At 36.6% G+C, this 24,648-nt stretch overlaps 1 protein-coding gene across 1 annotated transcript in view; it reads right to left on the bottom strand.

Annotated features, from left to right (window-relative positions):
• The window catches only part of PLEKHA7 (pleckstrin homology domain containing, family A member 7), a 95,427-nt gene that overhangs the window by 32,079 nt on the left and 38,700 nt on the right, over window positions 1-24,648 (bottom strand). Inside the window, exons 2-6 of the mRNA XM_010012071.1 lie at window positions 23,134-23,217; window positions 14,930-15,041; window positions 8,444-8,548; window positions 6,618-6,690; window positions 5,335-5,435 (exon numbers count right to left, since the gene is read on the bottom strand). Of these exons, the coding sequence (XP_010010373.1) occupies window positions 5,335-5,435; window positions 6,618-6,690; window positions 8,444-8,548; window positions 14,930-15,041; window positions 23,134-23,217 (475 nt within the window). The remainder of the gene's footprint in view (window positions 1-5,334; window positions 5,436-6,617; window positions 6,691-8,443; window positions 8,549-14,929; window positions 15,042-23,133; window positions 23,218-24,648) is intronic.

Raw genomic sequence — 24,648 nt, 5'->3', positions numbered from 1 at the left:
TTGAGACCATTACAAATGGTCAAACAAATCACAGCATCACAGAATAGTTAGAGTTGGAAAGGACCTTAAGATCATCTAGTTCCAACCCTCCTGCCATGGGCAGGGACACCTCACCCTAGACCATGTCGCCTAAGACTTTGTCCAACCTGGCCTTGAACACCTCCAGGGTTGGAGCATTCACCACTTCTTTGGGCAACCTGTTCCAGTGCTTCACCACCCCCACAGTAAAGAACTTCTTCCTTATATCTAACCTGAACTTCTCCTATTTAAGTTTAAACCCATTACCCCTTGTCCTACTGCTACAGTCCCTGATGAAGAGATATGATTTAGGAGTATTTAATTCATTGCCATTTATAGATATCATCTAGTGAAAGAAGATGCTAAAAATTAGCAGCTCCAGAGGTAAAGGAAAATAGTGATTTTAATGTTAGATCTTATGACTATGGGATTCCTTCACAGACCGTGTTGAGCCCATAGAAGTAGATGCTAGAATTTAGAAGTGAAGTGTCTCCTGCAGAAAGTGAGACTGCCCCACTGCAGATGACACAGTAGGACCCTACCATTCATTGATTATATACTTGATGTAAAAACCCAGAACCTTGGGCAACTAACTGTGGAGACTGTGCACCACATCAACAAATGGATTTAACAGCTGTCTGTTTTAATTGACCTCTATGTCCTGATCAAGGTAACTCATTCGCCTTTCAGGTTCTCTTTCAGTGGTGCATGATGAACACAGCTGAAAGCATTGCCTAAAAGGCTGTAGGTGAAAATGGTATAAAAATGCGATGTTGCACCATTCTCCCTTGAGAGACTGAAGCTGTCACAGCCAGAAACATTCTAGCTTCAGAAAGGGTAATGCAGATAATGTGCTGTCATCAGCAAACACAACATTGTTAAGTTCACAGTATATAAAACTGGTTAAAGGAAAGTTCAAATATATTTCAGTTAGTTACTAGTAGTGAGTTTTATATGCAAGAAAGCCACTTTGTGCCAATGTCCTGCAGCTGTCACTGCTTGCAGACACAGAAGCTAGCAGGGTTTGTTGTTGGTGATGTTTTTTTTTAAGCAGTAGCTATTAGGATAACTATAGCATACTAAAAAGCCTACAAACACAGCACATGTGCACGTGTACATCATACACACAACAGTGAAAAAATAATACTGGTACCTATTCATGCATTCAGATGCCTTAATGTGGATAGATTGAGAAGAAAAGCAGTCTCTCTCTCATAATGCACAGTAGGAGAAATGGACAGTAAACCCCAAGAGCATATCAATAGGACAAGACAAGGACAAAAAGTTAAACAAGTTAAAATCGTGAAAAGATTCATGTTTCCAGAGAAAATACTTAACAAATAACTGTACTAAAAGTAACTAATGCCTAGATCTGTTATGTTCACTTCTAGTTATTCAGAATTCTGAGGAGAAGCAGCCACAGCTCATAGGACAAAGAGATGGGGAGAGGAAGAGTTTTCTAATAACAGTAATCTTTCAAAGTTTGTCCTCTCATCACTGTAAACACAACAACAGCACACTATAATCTAAATCATCTTTCACTCTCAAATAATATTAAGCTTTTTCAGGACTTCTAGAAGCTTCTCTCTTCCAAATTCTAAAATAGCACCTCAAATTTATAGCCCTTGACATTTCTTCACCTGAATCCCCAGACCCAGAGAATTTTTATAAGCAATATGGAAGCCTAAGGAAGCAACAATGACCCAGAGAACATAAATGAACAAACTATGTCAACATTTTTTAGGAAAACCAGTGGGATCAAAGAAACAAATAAAAAAGTTTGCCCTGGTCCCAACAGGTCTAAGCAATGACTGGATACTGTCATTAGTTTACAGCACCAATAACGAAAAGATGTTTAAACACAAGCTGTAGTAGCATCTTCTGAAAGTAATGATCTGGCCTAATTTCCTAGGCTCTGAATGCCCTCACACTGGATGGGTATATCTCTGAAAAAAATTTAAAAGGTAGTATCCAAAATAATGAGTAATTTATATCTTCAATGCTACTTCCTACCTTCTACAGGAACATCAGAACATACCTAGATACAAACATATACTTGCATACATTGTCTCTGCATGAAGTTTTGTGTTTTCTTTACCTCAAACATTGGTAAGCCTCCCAAATTTCTCAATTTGTATTACTGTCAGATTCATACAGATGAGTTTACTTTCAGTATTCTCTTATATATTTTAACACACATAAGACCAATTAAAAACAGGTTTTATGACTGAGGACAATGGGCCTTCTAAAGAGACTGTGATGATATGAGCGTGAACTGATATAATTTATGTTAAAAATTACGGTATTACTAAAAAGTACAGTCAAGGGAGCATTTCCAGCTACATATTAATGTTGTGCAAACTTTTTCACATTAAAATCTAACTATCCATTGAATTTGTGCCCCCTTACATTCTTATCAGCAAAGAATTACTGTATTAAAAAATATAATAATTAAATATCTTCAAGATGTTAGCTACTGAACTAAATGCGCAGTAAGGATCCTGAGGTCTAAAAGGATGCCACACAGCTTAATGACAGTCGCTTACAGCTAGTCACAGCACTTTGCTTGTGAAAGCAAACAGTGTGAAAAAATTGTCGGGATAGATAATCAAAAGCAGGGTTTCTAAACATAACAATTTAACATACATACTGCTACACTTCAAAGTAAGTTTTTGGTTGCATTTGACCAGCCTGTGTGCAGTTCTGCAGGCCTGTAATTGTTAAACACCTGAAGAGACACAAAAGCTTAAAGCTGGGCCTCAGGATATGAAAGGAAAAGAACTTTGAGAACTCCTACGGTGTACATTTTAACTGTTAGTAGGATTTAACATACATCCTAGTGAGCATGTATTTTACAAAACTTGTTCTAACTGAATCAAATGCAAAAAGCATCCGCATCTTTGATAAGTAAATTTCCTTCCTTTAGTTTTACAAGCCAAAATACTGACATTTGTTACAATTTGACTGCTTTCCTAGCTTCAAAAACTCATTGCAACTTAAAACAGCTTCTTAAAATGGAAGCCAATACTTCTATTGTAACAGAGAATTTGCAACAATCTAAATAAATGGCAGGCCAGAAGTAAAAATTGACATGGCACATTCTTCCACTCATTCACGACTTGAATGCAAAAAAGTCTTATCTTTATTTTGGGCTTAATCTGCTTGTGTTTTCTATTTCTGGCTGCACTACGTCGTGAGACAGAATGTCCATTTAGGCTCTGGATATTGAAGTGTACTGAAGAGATTAGATAAAGGTAATGGCTGGTGAGTGACAGAATGCCAGTACTCCTGCTGTCGTGTGCCCAGAGCCAACTCCATGACCACTGAATGTCAGTGTTGGACGGGCCATGCAACAGGAAGGTAACAAAATCCTCCTGCTGCCCCAGGAGGTGATTCTAAATAAAATGAAACTGCAGCATCAAGCCTGTATTCAACCATCAAACACCTAAAGCAGAGTTACGATTCACCCAACAAATTAATACCTGAAATGTATGTTGGGCATTTTTTATATAGATTTCTAGCACAAAGTTTCTTTTGCAATCAATGCCCTATTTATGTATCACCTTTTTAGTAATGACCCAGTGTTTAAAGTCTCAAGTTACTGGCTCATGCTGATTTTCAGAAAAAGGCTCAGATTAAAGACTTGGTAGAGCTCACATAGGTGTGATCCCTAAAAGGATTAGGGGAAGTCTGCATTTGCTTCTGAAAAGGACTAATCATGATCACAGTGTAGATTCTACTCCACAGAAAAGGAGAGATATAACTTTGCAGTGGAGACTTCAGAGTTTGCCTACAGAACCTACTACTTGGAAATCACATGTGTGTATATATATACAGGGTTTTTTGCCTGTATATATACAGAGGTTTTTTGCCATTTTCACTGATAGCTTTAAAGTGATTAACCATCCTAATATACATTTGATTAACATTCACAAACACCATTTCAATAAAACAAAAATGCATTTATTTTAATTTTTTCTTTTTTTAACTCTAAAGCATCTAGATATTATCAGTACTTTATCTCCTTTCCTGTCTGCACTAATGGTTATTCAAGAGAAGTAGAAGCCTAGAAGTACACTGGGTCCTCCTCTTTTAGTATGTGCTTATTGCTAGGAAAAGGCTCTAGAAGATGAGGGCTTCATGGATTACACTCATTAAATATTGGGAGTGGAATGTTTTTCTTAAACAAAAGTTCCTTTATAGCTTGTCCTGACAGCTCATGCTCAATGCATTTGAAAAAGCACAATAAACAATTCCACAAAGCGCACTGGGTCATTTTTAAACACACTTCCCAAGTTAACATTTGTTTAATAAATTTAAAACCATTACCCACTTGAAGATAGAATCAAAATTAATAAAAGGCAGTCTACAATTTTAAAACACTCCAAAAATCAAAATGCAAGAGAAAGTCTAAACTGAGCAGATGAATTTCAGTTCAGAAAAGTTTTAAATGGAAAGTTTCCTTCTAGATCTCCTGAAGTGTACCAGATCAGAACCCGATTTCTAAATTATTTTTTTTTTAAAGTACATATCTCATTTGCTTGATACAAGAACAGGTTTTCTGCTCCAAGTATCAGTAGAATTTAAACACACAATGTACACTGAAGTTTCTAAACTTTGCCTTACTGCTGCAATTCAATCAACTGGAGTCAGTTTTTGCCACTTTCAAGAAGGGATGTATGTTTTATTTAATTTTACTATGTTTTTATAACATAGAACTGTAAATTAAACAATTAAACAAAACAAACCACAAAAGCAACCTCAAACTATATCAAAGAAGAGTATTTTTTTCTTGAAAAAGTCCATGTCCTTTAGGATGACTACAGCTCCTCCCCAAAAAAGGAGAAGAAAATTGTTTCCTCTTTTTCCCCTTGAAATGGGGAAATTAAACCTTAAAAGCTACAGTGTTGTAATTTTCTAACTCTAAGAACTGAGCTGATGAGTTTATTTTTTTTTAAAACACAATGAAACCAAACACAAATGACCATCAGTCCACTATGGGATCAAGTATTCTATAAAGAAAAAAAGACAACTTTCCTTTCTATTCATAAACAGTACTGAAACAACTTATCAATACTAATTTCTGGGTTAAGAAACAGGATCTTTACTCACAGACATGTTATTAAGCTCTGAAGACACTTACATAGTAACGGAAAACAAAAAAGTGCTGTCACATTTGAACAGGCAGTCAATAAACCTGTGTTCTTTAAAAAAGATAAATATGAAAGCAGATAATGTTTCTGTTTACAACAGTATTTTCTCTAATGCGAATATACACTGTAAAATATGATTAGCTAATAAGCTTTGTAACTGTACCTTGAAAGAAAATTTGCGATTTATGCGATCTTCAGGTCCAACTGGAGATATTACATAACTAGGCAATGGTATGCTACCCAGAACAGATTCTTCTCTGCTATCTGTTGAATAAAAAAAATAGAATCTAATTCACTGCACTTTTCAGTGGGGTAACAATACATTCTCCTTTATGGGCACACAGACAACAGGCATTAAGCAGAAAAAAGAGCAGGTTCAGACTGAACATAAAGGAAAGCATTCTCCCCATTAGGACAGGGCAGCAGCAGAACAGGCTGACCAGAGAGGTTGTGCCATCTCCATCCTTGGAGGTTTTCAATGCCTGACTAGATTAAACCCTGAGCAACCTGGGGTGACTTCTTTCCTGACCCTGCTTTCACCAGGCAGTTGGACTACATGCTTCCTGAAGTCCCTTCTGACCTGAATTTTATGATCAACACCAATAATACATGGAGAAAAATGTTTTAGTTTTAAAGAAACAAGATTGAATTTTAAAAAAAAAAGTTTGGGGGGTTTTGTTACGGGGTTTTTTTGGTCTGTCATTTTTTAAGTTCAGACAGAAGAATACACTTTGAAAAAAAAGCTTATTGTGACAAATGAACTCTGACAGGCTGAATAACATGATGGACCTTCCATTTAGCATTTTACATCTAGGCTAATTGCTATAATTAGGAAACCACTATTACAGCTAGCTCTAAATTGATCAGCAGGAGAAATATAGTGCCTAGAAAAATGAATTTGAGTTTCATATTCCATACTGCTTTCCAAAAATTGTAACACACTACACCATATTCAAAACTTTAATAATAACCTTATGTAAACTATTCTTCCTAGTTCAGCCTAAGATCACATCTAATCTTTTTTGGTAGAAATACTGGATTCAGAAGTTCTCACTCTTACATTGACCCCTGGATTAAAGCTGAACCAATGCCCTGATCTGGCCATAATGCATTCTCAAAAAAATCATCTGTCCAAGTGCAACCAAGTAGGCACCATAATGCAGGCCAGAGATAGGATAAATCTTAAACTGGAACTGCTGCCAAATGTTCTGCAATGTAAACCTTGGCATATATCAAAGATAATTTATGTGACTAGAGCTCATACAGCACCCCCTTGTTCACCAGCTCTGGCCTGAAATTTGCTCTGCATTAAAGACATATGGATAAGTAATTGTTTCACTATGCATCTTTTCAGAATACCTAACTGTATCTGAAGAGTTCAATTAGTTTATGCTTGCAATGTGATTTGAACAGATGAACTAACAAAAAAAGCTAGTATCTACTCACCTTTGTAGTAAAATAAACAATAATCTGCAAGTACAAACCATCTTCTTTTCCATAATCGCATTCCAGAGCTATCCTGAAATGCGAGAAATGTGATATACTTTTCATTTAAGGAAAGCTAACAGCTTATCAAATGATTCTGTACCAGTGGATAGTTTACCAAAAGTTTACCTAAATATGGTACTAATTGCAAAACCAAGTAGTTTTTATTAACAAAATATTATGTACTAAGAAAGTATATAAAATAATCAGGGTAGAATATTCAAACTGCTAATTTTCATTAAGTAATTAAATTTGTATCCCAAACAGCATTCAGATTAACCTTATACACAACAAACATATTTAATCTAGACAGTTTTATCTGCAATAAAGGAAAAAAGTCTGCATCTGGGTGGCACAAACTACAAGGACTGCCTGTAGACCAAGATGAAAATCACTACACAGCTGCGAAATATGACCTCACAATTCAATCATCCCCTATAATTCTACAGTCAATCTCCCATATGTAACCCATGCTTAAAACGTAATTTAATCAAATATTCCTTAGGAAATAAACCAGGTTGCATAATGTGTAAATTTTAATGAAATATAATATGATGTGCCTGTGGAGATCTGTCTCTCTCTCTCGATATAATATATATCACCTTGTCAAAATGAGTAATATTTACACTGAAATTAATGTTGGAAGCTTGCAAAATTGCCAGACTGTAACCTAAGCAAGTACAATTTATTCAGCTGAAGTAGGCCTTGATGAAACCAGTAGCACAGAAAGCATCTCCAGGCTCTAAGTGCTTACAAGTAGAGGTAAGAAGACAGAAGGAAATAGCTAGAGCAATGTTGTAGATACTATTTCCCTTCTTTCCGCAGTCATATTAAGTATGTAAGTACTTTCTTCCCTTTCCTTTTCCACGCTTCAATGCTGTCAACACATACTGTGACTCAGTTCTGATTCTGTCCTGAAAACTAATGGACTTGGTTAGTGGATGTCAAGAGAGTTGATAGCAGTTCTCCATGCAGGAGGAAGTGAATGGCTGTCAGCAATTTCACTTTCATGTTTATGTAGAATCACAATTCTAAGACTCAGTTTTTAGCCTTCACCTACTCATCCCTAAACCTAGCCCCTGAATCTCTGGTGATAATCTGTTGGCACTGACGGCCAAATCAGAAGCAGGGAAGTACTGTCATACAACAGTTTGCTTTACTTTTTGCATGCAAGGATGTGTTTCTGTCAGCTTAAGAGTTCAAGATGCAGCAGCTGCAAAATTCTGTCCGTTGGATAAAATCCTATAAGTCAGCCTTTGCTTGGATACTGGTCATGGTCACAGTAATGTGCCATGAATGGATCCCTGTCTCCCTTCATTTTGTCCCTCCATCTTCCAAAGAACAAAAGGCATATGGGTTAGAATTAAGCCTTTGATCAGGGCATAAGGGCATAAGCAAGCAGATGGAATAAGGCCTTTACAGCCAAACTCAGGTTTATAGTGCATTCTGAGGGAAACTAGGATCATCATGGCAGCAAGCTGTCAGGATAAAACAGGGAAAATAGCAATATTTAGACAACAAAATGTTGAGGTTAGCCTCAACATTTAACCATGACGGTCATGTCCATTTATCATTGTTTCCACTTCTGCATCAAATCTGTACATAGAACTTGGTTTTCAAACTTGCTGAGCACAAGCTCGTCACATGACGGGAGCTTGTGGGAACATCCAACGCTGCCTTGCATCACCAATGTTCATGCTTCTGTTTTTGCAGTTACATGGAAGGCACTTAGTTTTACTTGATGGTTGTAATGGTATATGAACAGAAACAGATGTTTACATGCGTACCTGCTTATGTAGCCAGCCTCTTACTATAACAGGAACATTGGGATTCCTCCTGATAGCTTGATCCCTCTTTCCAAAGCTATGAACTTTGTTTCCAGCCTTAACAACCTGTAAAAAAGTATAATATAGTGGAGGTTTTAAAACTGTACTGAGACTAATTTCATATTACAAATAGCCTCACTGCAATAATTCATACTTCGTTACACAGTAACAAAGTATTTATAGCATTTTCAAGAGCAAGTAAATAGACGACGATATTTATAACATAGCAAAGTCAATCTTCCACTTTCATTAACATATCAGTGCTAGGATGATCTGCCAACTCCCAGCTGAACAGCAGCAGCAGCACTGGGGAGTCAAGTCAGAAAGGCAGCACTACTGAAGTTTCAGTGTGCTTGTATTGACTGCACTACAAGGGCTGCATGCATGTCTCTGCAACATAATACAAGTCCCTTACAAACAGGACTTTATGCACATGAATCCTACACTTGCTCTTCATTGTTCGGGGCGGGGGGGTGGGTTGTTTTTTGTATTCCTTCCTGTTCAAATTCAAACAACATTTATAGCTTAATAAATGCTTGGACTTTGATCCTGCAAACAAAAGGAGAAGACAGAGTGACACTGTTAAGGAAGAAACCTAGATTGCAGCAAGTAGAAATCACAAACTAGGTAATGGTTTGTGTTTTACTGCAACATCAGTTTTGACACACATGAGCAAAACTATTTCAAAAACAAACCAGGAAAGTCTATCCATCTGTGAGAAAGACAGTGAGAATCTCTGGATGAATAATCTGCCTGTTCTTCTCTAAGCTTAGCACAGTTTGTTACTGCAGTTGCTTTAGGAACCTGAAGTGCACAAACCACCCTTACATGAGCTCCCACACCAAGGAAAGAACTGTCTATATTCACTGTCTCCTTCCTACAATATCTCTCCTTTGTTTGAATCTCTCCTCCCAGCTGGTCAGGGTACTGATGCTCTGTCAGCTGCAGGCAAACAGCAGCCCTGGAAACAAGCACTTTTATCATATGCAAGGGATGACATCATAAAATATTTCAGTGTACTGCCTTCTACCAGTCAAACAACATCTGGACTAGAAGACAGCATATGTAATAACATGCTAGCAATATATAATAATTTTAAATGGATTCTGATCATTTTGATGACAGACTTTACCAAGCTGCACTGCATTGCACACATTTCAGTAGACTTAAGCACACATCTTAATGCAGAATCCTGCATTAAGATAATGGCAACAATCAGTAAGAAATAAAATAATCCACTTTTTCTTTGGTGCTATAGCATATAAAACAGCAACATTAATTTAATACTTGTAAGGAGATATCAAAGGGCAGATTTTACTAGATAGTTTCCTGAGGTCTGTTTACCAGGAAATAGCAGGCTGCTTTCTGCTCTGCTGACAAGTCAGGTGAGCTGCATGTCATGGTCATTTCTGTGAAATGCTGAGACACCTTACCTGGTACCTCTGTGGAGTCTGCACAAGACTAAGCCGTGGCCACTGCCCCTGCCATCCAGCTGGCAAGAACCCGTTCACAGTAAAAACCAGCTGAGGATGGTATCACCAGGATCTCCCAGCCCATTTCTCTACCATACCTGTGCTAAGGCATCAGCTAACAGGCTGTAGAGCACTAGCTTTGTGAAAACACAGCATGTCAGTTCTGACCACGAAATCTCTCAGTACTACCTCACAGATCTACAAGCAGCAAGTCTGACACTAAAGGAAGAAAGAAAAAAGATTTTTGTCATTTTGTGTTTGCTATTGAAAATATTTCAAATGTGACCCTGTGTTCAAATATCACTTTAAATGACCACACAAAGATGTATCAGGAGGACAGTCAAGCTCTGGATTGTCAGGCTAAGCCATATATATTTTCTCTTGAGAAAAATGAGAATCAATTGAGTCAAGATTTAAAAAAAACCTGTTGCCAAATGTTAGATGTAACAGCTACATTACAAGGGTGATGAAAAATAATGAGGCGCAAACTATCTAAAGCTTTGAAAGTCAAAAATCTGTGCTTTGCACCTGAACAGAAATCAATTCACAAAAGGTACAGAATTTAGTTTCCTAAATTTTCTTTCTCACATTTACCCTATGAAGGATGAATGAACTGAGGAACCATTAAAGTATGGCTAACTTACACTTACAGCAGGGTTTAAATTTGATTTTTTTCATCAGATACCCTGTCAGTGATCAAGCACTTTAATTCTCTGACCTTATTTAATTAAAAAAAAAAAAAAAAGATGCAGACCACAAAGTAGAAAAGTCATCCTTGGATTTGGTCAAAAGACCAAACAATTTCTATTACACAGGAGAGGGAAAAGTTCTCCAAACAGTATGTATTCTACATCAGTATAATACCCATAATAGAAACAAAGAATAATTCTATAGTGCTTTATATAATTAATATTTTCCTATAATCTGCAGTATTAATCCTCTCATTCTGCTCTGGAATAAAACAGTGTAACAGATACTAAATGTTACACTTTGCTAGAATAATAAGATATTTTAAAAGAAAATGTATATTGTTTAACTATTCGTCTGTACTTCAGTAGCCTTTTCCTAATTTAAAATAGTCTGATATCATTGTCATTTGTTTTGAAAATGCAGGTCAGAGCAGCTGCCTGTGTCACTGAAGACAAAGAAGTTGCTTTTGACTTCAATACGTGTGTTACGTTGGCTTGTTGTGAATGACTCATAAGTTTTTGTAAAAAACCCAAAATGTCAAGAGCCAAAATTTCCAAATCCCTTTTCATCACTGCTTCATCTTCTTCCTTACAATAACCTCTAGCTGAAGAGGGAAGTTACTAACTTAATTATAAAATGGAATTTATTGTTTTTTTAAAGTTTTTTCTAAAGTAAAAAAAAAAAAACCAAAACAAAAAAACCCAAAAAACCCCAAATGTAGACAGCCTTCCCTTTGGAACAGATTTTCTAAGTAGCAAAAAGGAAGACTATATCTTGGTAAAAATATGCCAATATGTACAAATAAGAGAACACCTAACTTTCAGCCTACAAGGAATTAAAAAAAACACAACACCAAAAACCAGCCCACAAAACACCCACCTTTTTAAGTCATAAACTCTTTCATTCAAAATAACCTCAATGTTTCTCTAATGAAGGAATTCATGAATCCTTTTAGTATCTCTGAGAAAATTAGTAAAAAATCCTTAATTTTCACATAGTTAAAACTGCAACTCTCAGAAATTCCTGCTCTTGATAACTGAGCATTCATCTACAGTGGCCCTGAACTAAACTCTGTGTTCTACACTCCAGCTTCAGACAGTCCCACAGAGCTGGCACCATTGCCTGTTTCTCTCAACTGCTAAACCCATTCTTTTTTTTACTTGTAATCCTCACCAGCTCCTCTTCAAAAAACACTCACAATGATCAGCATCATCAATTCAACTGCTTCTCTTATACAGAATCCACCCAAACCACACTCTCTAAACCTGAGCAGTAATAAATACATTACACTTCTACCCTTTATGCTTCTGACTTGTACTGTGTAGCTCAGTAACATTTACAAGTTTCCATTCAGATCATCATATGCTTTAACAGACTAAATTCCAAACGTACCTTACTCTCAAACTGAAACAGATCTTTATTCCTACACATCCTTCATTTGTAATCAATATAAATGGCTTTTAACATGGTTAATAATGTAACTGAATTGGCAATGAACAAGCAGGTCTTTGGGACAGACGACAATTGTGGTTTGTCAGCCTGTCCTTTTACTTTTTATTCCCTCAACTCCATACCCCTCAAATTTCAAAAGGAAGGGTAGACTGCATTGGTATAAAGTCTTCAGACTACTTATTCAGACAGTACCAGCATCAAAATGGTGAGGCTTACCCCAAGAATCTATGTGCATTTCTGCAGAACAGCCCATTTCAGCTGTCTTATAGAATGAAGTCTTGTATATTTATATGCACATCAATAGAACATGACATTTTGGTAAGTATAACCCTCATTTTGGCATTTTTCTTTTTGTTCTTTCCAACATGCCCCTCTTCTTGTACACTGTGCAAGTGACACTGTTTGACAGAACACATTAATTTATCTTTCCACAAAATTACTTATTTCAGAAGTTTTGTTAAATCCAAATTCAGACTTTGAACACTGCAACAAGCAAGCCAGACATCTTCATCTCTTTCATCCTGAACTAAGAATGACAAGTTTGCTCTACGGTTGGCAGAGTACCTTCACCTTCCATCCCAAATGTAGTAATACTTAGCTGTCAACTTTCTGCAGAAAAATCAAGTGGAAAATCACATACCTGTTGCTGCATTTTCTGATTTGGTACTACTTCAGTGTGCACAGCTCTCTATAAAAATCAGTTTGAATTTGGCTGGGATTCCAACACTATACCTACATGGTTTTGTGAGGGCATTTGCAGGGCAAAATTCTGAAAGCACTTAATAAAAGATAGTAATAAGCTATAGGTAGCTAGAAATGTTTGGCATGACAAACAGAATGTGTCTCTGGCTTCGAGACTGTGTCTCAAGTGTGCATCTGGGAACTTCCTCTTTGAAAGAATGATTATAGAATTATGGAAGAAAATATTTAGAAATAGATGAAAGGATCTTAAAATCTACTCTCAATGTACCAAGAGTCAACCTCAAAATGGAGGACACTTTACAGCCTTGTTCTCATGCCCAGTTCACTTGAACTAATTTTGTGTTAGGAATTCAACAGATCTTCCAACTCTACAGAACAAGAGGAGTGATTTCAAGCCTGGAAATACATGCGATAATGAAACAAAGCATGTATAAGACAGACATGAGCTCTGAACCTTAATGAAAACTCAGTATTTATTGAGGACCTGCAGCAAGATGTATCTTATACAAACAAATGTGGAGGAGGAGAAGAGTACAGCCAAGCCCTCTTCTAGAGCTTTATTCAGTCTAATGCTGACAGGTATTCAGAAAATGCCACACCTGGGAGCCTGCCAGAAGCACGCACGGCCACACTTACACTGGACTGCAAACAAAACAGAAGCAGACACCAAAACCAGACCAACTGAAATTTTGGGAGGTGACTCTGGATATTGCCCAAGCTGTGACGGAAAGAGCATTACCCTCACCTTTAGCTGTGCAGTTCTCGTATCTCCAGTGAACTAGCCTTTAGCATGTGGGTGACTCTGTAAGTTTTGTCCAATCACCATTTCTGATCCCACTGTTTTGCAAAGCCTGATTAGATCAGTGCAAATAAGTTGACAAAGGGAAGCAGAGGGGCAGGTGACAGAGGATGCACACTTTTGGGCAGAAGTGTGACACTGGAGAAACCCCCAGCTCGAAGCAGAGTATCAGGTCCCCGTTAAGTTTGCCGGTTTTAAGAATGAAAACACAAGCCTTCTACCTCCAATGCTGAGTTGTTTGGTTTTGCTTTTTGTTTTGTTGGGGTTTTTTTAAATCAGAATAAGGAGGATAAATACAGCAAATACAAGTGCCCAAGTACTTTGGTAAGTTCAACTGTTAGAACATCAGAAAGAAATAGATCAAGTAATTCAGGTAACCTACTAAATTTACTATTTCAGTGATAAGTTCATCTAGCACATTGAAGATAAACATCTTCTTGAGATTTGACACATGACAATCTTTGTGTTGGTCCAATAACCTACATGCTTCAGATCTAAAAAAAAGAAATTTTTTTTTTTTTAGCTTTTCATAGAATTATTTTAATCTTCTCCAATATTCACCCAAGCATATCAAAACATTAGAAAAATATTTTAAGTGATCCCACTCAACTAGAATATCTTTGCAGCCAATTTGGCAAAGTCCTATTTTCAACTAAATTACTTAACAGCCTTTGCACTACTGCATTTAAAACAAAACTGAGAAGAAATCTATCTTACCTATGGTAATTCTTCCAGTATTGTTTTACTTTTTTATCCAGCCCTCTCCTATTCTTACTGTACTGTAATTTATTGCAAGGTCAAAGAAGCATTAAGATAGTTGCTGACACTTCAAGTACAGCGCTTTATTATAGTTTGTGCAATAATAAACACAGGCCCTTTGTAATGATAAATAATGGATTTTTCTATTATTAAACATTCTATGTGTGAAATTGGTGTCTGCACTGTTCATGCACTACAGTGATGGCAGAAAGGGATCCAAGTTGTTACTAAAAAGAGGAACAGCAATAAGGTTTCACTGAAAAATAATAACTGCAAATTATAATTCCTGTTATTCTGCAGCACTCTTTGCCATATACACTGGACTATCAAAAGACTTGCTGGAATATTAGTATTACATATACTTCTGTTTTTAGAAGCCTCACAATAATCATTATTTTGCAAATTATCATTCAATCCTATCATATGGATATACAGTGCTCCTATACCTCCTCTTTGAGGTAAGTTATTAGACTTCCAGGCTAACCCCATAGCCCTATTAAAATTAGGTTTAAAATATTACGGGATTTAAAGTGACTGAAACATAAAGCTGAAACAATAGCCTTTTTCCTTTACCTTAGAGCCAGGTTTTGTATCAACAGCAGATATAGTTACTGCAGTGGACGTTTCACTGACCATGCTTGAAGGTCTTTGGTTTATTTGTTGCTTGGACATAGGTGAATTCTGTCTGGAAAACAAACAAAACCAGATAATCAAAAGCACATTGTTTCAAACAGTCATCTTTGCCTTTTCATATTAAAGAATCACAGTGAGCAAATGAATGACAAGGCTAGTCAAACATTTCCCGTGCATCCACAACTTCCTTTGCATCACCACTATTATTTTGATTTCAGTATTTCTCAAGCAGATGCTGACAGTGACATTTGATGATTGGCACTTTTCTATGTATCAGGAGGAAGAAACCTGCCAAATCTAACAAAGAATCATGATACAGAAAAGACCACTCCGAGAAGATAAGGCTAATGCAGAGAAACTAAATTTTGCCAATTTCAGAGGTTTGGCTGCAAACATGTGAAAGAGCCACCAGTACTGGGGAGGGAAGGATAGGAGTCAGCACTTTGCAATAACAGACTTTTTAGTTAATATCAGACTAGCCCACTGTTAGATCTTTCACTAACTTTATGTTAGATCTTTAAATCTGCCCAACATATGATTAATACTGCATTATGAATTATTAAAACACATTCTAAGTGAAATGGTGCGATTAATAGCAGGTATGATCAGAAATACACAACTTCTGAGTCATACTAAGATTTAAGAAACTAGCTCAGATGCTGATACCCAATTAAAGCATACATGAGATTAATCCTACCATAAGTATCTGTTCGCTGTGTAAGAATTCAGAACAAATGCCCACATGAAGAAATGGAGATAAACAGAAGTGTAAAATCTTCACAACCCACACACAGGTTGTCACGAGAAGCCTCGGCAGCCAAGCTTGACACCAACTTGTCAATTAAACCCACAGGAAGTATTTTCAAAAATCAGTAACAACACAGTTTAGCAAATGATATGTAAGGAACACACAGCAATACAGCCACATCAGAAAACCAAAACAAACTATTAAACACCTGTGATTTTCCTTTTCCCATTTCACCAAGTGACCAAAGCCATTTAATAGAGTAATTCTGAGCAGTTACCACTCATAAGAACAGAGAAGAAGAGTTTGTGATTGTGGTAGCTCAACACAAGGTTTAGCTGAGGACAAAGTGTTTGCCATCATTGCTCTTCCTCAGTTACAACCTGAACAATTGTCTGTCCAAAAGCTATTACAGTTGATTTGGTGTCAGGGAAAGCGCATTTTTCCATTTGTGACCACAAAGTTTCAATTAAGCTTGCAAGGAAGTAACACAACTTTGAGCCCATTTCCTTTATGCCTCCCTTATCTGGCATGAATCCCTTCTTTCTAGCTTTTATATGTTAAGTCCAAGTCCAAAATACAAGAACAAGCTACAGCAAGTCCCTAAAATCCCTGACTAGCCTTCAGTGCACAAGAGCTTCATCACATCAGTTTGAGTCAATTTGCCTAACCTCCCATAAACCAAGTATCCTACTTCAGTGTTTAACCAGCTTTAGGAATATCCAGTTTCAGCAAATGTCAGATTAAGACACTTCCCATATCTAATGCTGCTTGACTAAGCTATTTCTGTTGATCAACCAGTTTTATCATCTGCTTTTGACTCTGTTTTTACTTGTTTCCTTTCCACTTCATAAACTTTCAAGACAGATAGAAAATGCAGACTTGCAACATGACTGTATTTTACTTGCTTTTTCTTAATATTTACTCATCAAAAAGGTTCCATTTCCCTGCTCAGGCAACTAAATTGAGAGTAGGTATTTCAATAAGGGAGGAACACTAACAGAGATGTGACAGAGACTTCTACACTGTTTCAAGATCAATCTAAAGCATTAGATTCAATATCATTAATAAGGCCACTAGAAATGAGTAGCAAACCTATGAAAACAAAACATAACCACGAAAAAGGTTTGGCCTTAGAAGACTCAAAATTTCTCTTCTTTCCTTGAGGTTTATATTCTTTACAATGTCCACACCACAAACTATTGAGTTTTATTCTGTAGGAGAGTCACATGATATTGTCCAGATACTCACTGTGGCAAGGAGGGAGGAAAGAAAGCAGTGGGGGGAAGAGGAGAGAGGACTTAACACACATGTCCAGAAAATCTGTAGGCTTTCCAGACAATAGATAGTCTGGTTAGATTATTTTTTCTTCATTTTACACAGCAGCTATTTCAGAGAGAGCCAATTTTCTCAGGAAAGACAAAAAAGACCAATAAAATTTAAGTTTCAACAACTTTGAATTAATTTTTTCCAATAAATTATTTATATGGGAATTAATATGGGAAGAAAAATAACCCCAGAGGAATGGTTTTAATCTACAAGTTCAACTCTGATTGAACAGATTTTCATTATTCCAAAAGATACTGTTTCACCATAGGTTAAAATACTGAAGCTAAAGAAAAATAGTAAAAAAATTAGAACTGGAGAGGAAGATAAGCTTTATATATTTTAACAAGACCATCACTATCAAAAAAAATCATAATGAAACACACAACAATAAACTTGTAATTTCCTAGCATTTATAATATTGCCATTTAAGCAATTTCTCTTCCAGTTGCTTCTGAAACTGATCACTGCTGATAAATCAAGCTGTCCTTTTCTAGTAGAATCAAGATTAATGACAAACTTCAAATTCACAAGGGAAAAATGCTTTTAAAAAATGTGAGGTTGTTGCCATGTTAAAGAACTCAAATAGCCAATAAAAGAGACAGCAAGTCCATTGGAGGAGAAAACACATTATTATTCTCCTAAACAACGTTTCTGGCAGCCAACACTTGTGATCCAAGCTTTCAGTACATGATATGTAACAGAAAACCCTAAACAATAATGAAAATTAATTTAATTATTTGTATATGCTATTTCAAGTATAAAATAGATTTGTTGCATGAAAGCAAAACATAACAAAACTCAAGAATTCAAGTCTCTTAATAGCTAATTAATATTCTCGGGCTGGTTTTGAAAGCAAATAAAAATATGCAGGATTACCTGAAATATCCCAGGATGTTAATGGAGTTAACACAGTTCTGATAGTATTTACAGATTCATCTTTAAACGTAAGTGACTATAGTATTATTTCTCTGCATTCAGAAACATTAGTTCAAATCACCATTACCAAAGATGTTTGATAATATCTGTTATCCAACAGCCCATTCTGTCTTCGTCATAGTGATGGGGTTTGTCTGTTTTCAGGATCGTCTGCTTACTGCTTCCTCAAGCGTGTGCACAAATGCAAATTGCAGTATGTACACTCAGAGCTCCAGTTCCTTGTAAATATTTTTTAAATTATTGAAAATAAAACTTTATGTTGTACCTCCTTTCAAGCAACATCCTTCTCTACTTAAACAGTGCTAGTAAGGCTACAGAAATCATTTACCAGCTAAAATAATTACATGGCCAGTATTTGGCTTATTAAAACAAGCAGTGACCAATGACAACAACAAAAAAATTAATACACCAGTATCCCATACTGAAAACACAGTACTTACAACAGAACACGCTCCTTTTCTCTAAAGGAGCATAAAGATTAGTCGACTTAAAAGATCCACATTCATACCAGCAACCTAAAAAGTTTCATTTGTTGGAACCACATGTGACTCAATAATATCATGTCAATCTAGTTTCAATACTAGTAAATCTCCTATTCAGCTAGATAAAAAAATATCTGTCCTAGTATTTCTATACATGTAAACATAGCAGATATTTTTTTGGGAGTTGTTTGGGTTTCCTCCTTTCTCTCCACCTGATATTTTTGCTGCTATAGTAACCAAATGCAGTAGACAAAGTAAGATGCCTCTCTCCCCAGAGGTGATGCACAGGCTTAAGCAGCTGCACGAAAAACAGGCAAAAAAGGGTAACTCTCACTGGATTGAGCACAGAATATTTTTTCCCCTATTTTTCTACATTTATCTTCAAATCTTACCTTTTTTAACTTTAAAGTGCTATCTTCTCATTTGCAAACATACTATTACAGATGCATAGTAAAGCTTCTAATACACAACTACTAGTATTTAGCAACGGGTACAATTAGATATATGGCTATAAGTGCCTGCTGCTTCTTTTTGGTATACAATTATTTAAAGAACTGTTACTTAAAGAAAGGTACGAGAGAAGAAATGTAAACATTACATTCATCTAACCCAAGCAATTGTATCATAGACTTTTCAAAGAAATGCACATAGAACAATGTGCTTAAAGTAAATCTAACACCTGCCCAGCAGCCTTATCATTAATAGCCGTTCTTCCATTGATCGTTTAGGAAAGGTCCTACTGTGGATTATGGGTTCATTGAAAACATGAAAGTAAAGCACAGAAATTAAGAGACAGTTGGGAACAGAGGAAGGCTACCAAAGGCACTTCCCATAAGCCAAGATACTCAAATTATTTAGAGGTGATCCTGAAAACTGTGAGGTGACCAAGTCAATACAGAACAAAAATGATTCAGGATAAAAACTGAAATGCTGAAAGGAACAAACAGAAAAATAATCTGCAGATACAAGTAACCATGCGATAAAATGCCAAACTGAACTCAGTGTCAACAACAGAAAACTAACTCAAAGGATGATTAAAAACATTTTTGCAGCTTCTATCGCTCAAAACAACATCGGCAATCTGAGGAAAGGATATTTTTAACTCTTAGTACAATGAGTAGCAGCAAAGTATGTGAAGAATTATTAAGAAAGGAATAGAGAAGAAAAAGTGCAATTGAATTATTATAAAAAACAATGAGCTCATACTGAGTACTGCATTCAACTACTATCAATCTCTCATCAGAAAAAAGACATATCTAAAAGCATCATACAGAAAAGCTAGTTCTCAAAAGGGCTAGTGAGAAGTATAGAACACATGTCCAAAAAACTGTGTCCAAAGCTGCTAAAGCTAGAAAAACAGAGTAAAGTGGGGATTTTACAGTGGTCTCAGATAAGAATGGGTTAGGAAATAAGGAATTATTAATCACTATTTCTAAAAAATAAAAAAACAAATCTAAATAAGAACACTTTTAGAAGAAGGAACGGCATAATGATCAAAAGAAAATGTACTAAAAAAGCTACAGATTCCAGGCAATATTCTTTGTAATAAAAAAGCTACAGATTCCAGGCAATATTCTTTGTTTTTATCCTCCAGTTACAATGGAGTTGAGGAAATCAGACTTTGGCTGAAAAAGCAGAATTGATGTGATATTATTTAAAAGGGGAAATGCCTTGGGAAAAAGACTTGTGAAATACAGTCTCAGCCTTCTACTGAAAGTACCCAGTTGTCATTTGATCAAGTGAGGCAAGGGCATCTGGTTCACAACTGACTCATAATCAAGCTAAAATTACATCATTTACTGATATAATTTTCCAAAACTTCTTTTCAAATCTTTTTTGCCAGAAGATTGCTTCCTGGATGAGAAATGGCCAGAGCAGTCCATACTTCCGTCATTTCTAGATTATTGTAAATTACTTTTCTGATGTTAAATGTGTCCTTTCAAAAGATAAATTTGTTGCAGCCTGAACAAGTTTATCCTTACTCCCCCCCCACTAGTTCCCAATCAATATCTGGTGACTATTCCTGGATTTGGCACTAACCTTAAATTAGAATCAACCTGTAAGTAATAAATCACATCACAACAGCACTGAAGAACAAATTGCCTTTTATGAAACCCTACTACTTCAGACAGGATTCTTCATCTGTAAGACAAAAGTACTCTTGGTCAAAAGGATCCCATGATGGAAAGTTTCCAGACAGTGTAAACCCAGAGACTATCCTTCCAACTGTGTTCTGCTTGTGAAAGTCATTTCCTCACAAGATACAATCTACAACACTGATTCCAAGCTAATACACAATCCATACAAACACACACCACCACCAATTCCATACAAATCCCTGACGCCTGAGGGAAAATAACTGAAAACATGGCATAGCCCCATTACAATTCCTGGGTCTAAAGACAGGGAGGTGCTAATAGCTCCTTTGATTTCAGCAGCAACATCCACATACATCCACAGCATCCTTTGACAGATAGGACTGTGATGAACAGCACTGTTGTAAAACCCACACTGTTGCATAGAAGCAGCACAAAACTTAGAAAACCAGAGCATCCCACACACTTGAAAATAACATCTTTAAAGCAATTTTAACTGATATATTAAATCCATCTAATTTTAAAAACACTCTGTATGGACTTCAGGCCAATAATAAAGCTTGGAAAAATGATTCTTTCAGACTGTCTCCTGAGTAGTCACTATACACATAGTCCTCTCTATATCCTTCCACCATTCCCACTTCTTTTAGGATAAACCCACCTGTTGCTATTAATTTTATTACATTGTAAGATTTCTCCTGCTTTTGATAGCACCTCAGTATGAGTAACTGAAGTCTAGAGATGACAAGTTATGCCCGTTCATCTGATTGCCCTCCAAATAAACACCTTCATTTCTCTTCCCAAAAAACTTCTAACATACACAAAAATTCACTAAAACCATGTTGTTACCAGCAAGTTATTCTTTCAATTCTGCTTGTAATATTTTATCTGCTAGTGTGATTACAAAAGCAGAAATGGCCTAGGGAAGTGTGACTAACCCAGGGAGGCACTCAAAGGAGTCCTAGCCAAACACCTGTTTTTCCTTACACATGTACAAATCTTCTCTGTATTAAATTTGATTGAACCTTTACAACAGATTAATTCAAAAACTCAATTCACAGGTGGAAGCTGCAACACAGATGCACAGTGGCTGTCATCCAGATGGTCTTTGAGATTTGCTCCATTGCAAGATACCTGTTCTCCTCACTAAATGACTTGGAGCAGCTCCCCTGGATACCTGTCATGAGCTAAACCCCTCCTTGAACAGCAAGCCACAGCAAGCTGGGTGACCTCCAGTTCAGTAGCTGTCCCGCAGTCTGTGCAAAGGCCTCTTCCATACACTGCAAAATACGTTCAACATCCTATATCGTGCTGGTTTGCAGCAGGTGCCTTAACATAGCACTGGCCCTTGGACTTGCTTTGGGCTTGGGGAAGAGCAGTTGTTCAGCTGGTTTTTTGTTGGGGTTTTGTTAATACTGCTTTTGGTTGGATGGTTTGTTTTTTAAGCCATTTGAGAAGCACTTCTCAATGCTGTTCCAGAACCTCTGAGCAGAGACCTATACAGTCATGCTCTGCTTCTTTCCTCTCCAAGTCCACAAGAGAAGACATTGCCAAAAAGCCTCAGTCTTCTGGAAGTTTTGCATGCCCCTTTTCTGGGCCTCCTTTACTTAATTTTACAGTGCTTTAAATTAAATGTAAAGCAAATTAGATGTCACATGATTTGAAACATAAAGCATTAAGAATTGTATGGTCAGCCATACAAACCACCAATCCAGGCCATTACAGCCTGATGCCAGCCTCTGCGATACATGAAGGGCTGGAGGCTGCTTCAACGGTGTTGGAAGATTAGGCTGAAAAAGGAAAAAGCTATCTGGTGTTGTCCCATTCCTCTTGCCCTTTGGAGTGGTTTTAGAAGTAATGTAGAACTTTCTCCTAGAGTCTGTCTAGGGAAGATATCCAGTCATCCCATTACAGATGGGATTACAGGAGCAATCTAGCATGCAGCAAGGATGACAGGAGTAGTCAGGGTGTGATCCAAACAAACACCAACAAAATGCCCAGATACACCACTTTGAACACATGCATTTCTTCCTTTTTTTTTTAATCAGACAATCAAGATATAATAAGCTGGAAACTAATACATGTTATTCTATTTCTCTAGAATAAATTGAGAAATGCCTAATCAATTTTATTTTTCTTTTTATAAATCCCAGAACAGGGAATGTAAAAAATCTAAAACATAAGAAAACCAAGGAAACTAGCAATATTTTGTGCATTTCAATTTCAGCACAAACCTACCAGTTTGCTCTAAAGACATTTTACATTTATGTTCTGTAAATCTAATATTTCTATAAAAGCTAAAGCAGCATTGTTTAAGGATCATATTTATATTGTCTTTTTTGCTTGTTTATTGGGGAGTAGGAGTTGTTCGGTTTCGGTTTTTTTAAAGATTTGGTAAATATTTTCTCTCAAGCCCTAACATGGAACAGTGCTAAAATCAAAAACATATTATCACAGTAAGAAGTAAATTGTTAAGTATAAACCATATCAATAACATTTTTTCTACAAAAGGAAGAACTGTCAAACTACTAAACTACTGCAGGTAAAACTACTTACTCTTCTCGCAAAATAAATTCAATATTTTCTGGAGAAACCTGTCCTGTCACAGGATGTCTAAATGACGTGGTCTGCTGATTATGGCTGAAATGAAAAAGAAAAAAAAAATGAAAAATGAAAAAGAAAAAAAAGAAAAAAGAAATTAATATTGCTAAATACAGTAAAATTTATCTATGATCTCTAAAAGGAAGAACTTTTTACATTGAAGCTTTGATGCTGCTACTCCAGAAATGAAACATATTTCTGAGGTACTTTTTAGAAATGTTTTCAGCTCCTTCCTGCATTCTTGTTGACTTTGCCAATGACACACTGTACCATTTAATTATTAAACGGGTTAATGTTTTAAAAGTAAACTATTTGCAATCCTTAGTTAGGGAGACACACTTGAATTTATGATTATCTACACCTGATGGTTACCAGATTATTTAAATATAACATAGAAATTACACAATATAAATTACTGATTTGTATTTCTGTAAATTTCACGGAACAGAACCAGTAAAATAATCTAAAATGTCACTTCAGAACATTTTACACAACTTATAATATTTAATAAGATCAGTGAGAGATTTTGTAGAAGCCATCTGCTGCATGTTTTGGGGTTTTTTTTCCTCTAGTATGGTATTTCTTCAATGTCATTTTCATTACACTTCAATACAGAGGTTCATACAACCTTACCTGCTCAGTTGCATGGCCAATATAAAGCAACATAATTTAGTATTTCATCTGAGTTGAATTACAGTCTGGATTTTCCATCAACTGTCTCTTTAGAGTACTATCTAGATGTTTTGCTATGCTCAGTGAAATATTGCTATCCATTGAAGACAAGGAGGTCCTGGGCTGCATCAAAAGAAGCATGAGCAGCAGGTCAAAGGAGGTGATCCTGCCCCTCTACTCTGCTCTCGTGAGACCCCACTTGGAGTATTGTGCACACTTCTGGTGTCCTCAACATAAAAAGGACATGGAGCTGTTGGAGCAAGTCCAGAGGAGGGCCATGAGGATGAAAAGAGGCTGGAGAACCTCCCATATGAAGACAGGCTGAGAAAGTTGGGGCTGTTCAGCCCGGAGAAGAGAAGGCTGCGTGGAGACCTCATAGCAGCCTTCCAGTATCTGAAGGGGGCCTATAAGGATGCTGGGGAGGGACTCTTCATTAGGGACTGTAGTGGTAGGACAAGGGGTAATGGCTTTAAACTTAAACAGGGGAAGTTTAGATTAGATACAAGGAAGAAGTTCTTTACAGTGAGGGTGGTGAGGCACTGGAATGGGTTGCCTCCCATTGTTGAGTTGGAATGGGTTGCCCTTGAACAGTGTTCAAGGCCAGTCTGGACAGAGCCTTGGGCGACATGGTTTAGTGCGATGTGTCCCTGCCCATGGCAGGGGGGTTGGAACTAGATGATCTTAAGGTCCTTCCCAACCCTAACTATTCTATGATTTTAAAGACAATTATTGTATCTGTGCAACTGTGTAATGCAAAAATAGAGAGTGAAGAAAGCTTATTTCAAGATAAACTGAGAG

Source organism: Nestor notabilis, unplaced genomic scaffold (assembly GCF_000696875.1).
Source record: "Nestor notabilis isolate BGI_N333 unplaced genomic scaffold, ASM69687v1 scaffold10273, whole genome shotgun sequence".
Lineage (NCBI taxonomy): Eukaryota > Metazoa > Chordata > Aves > Psittaciformes > Psittacidae > Nestor > Nestor notabilis.
The sequence above is the reverse complement of the archived record's forward strand: the minus strand, read 5'-3'. Positions and strand labels throughout refer to the sequence as shown.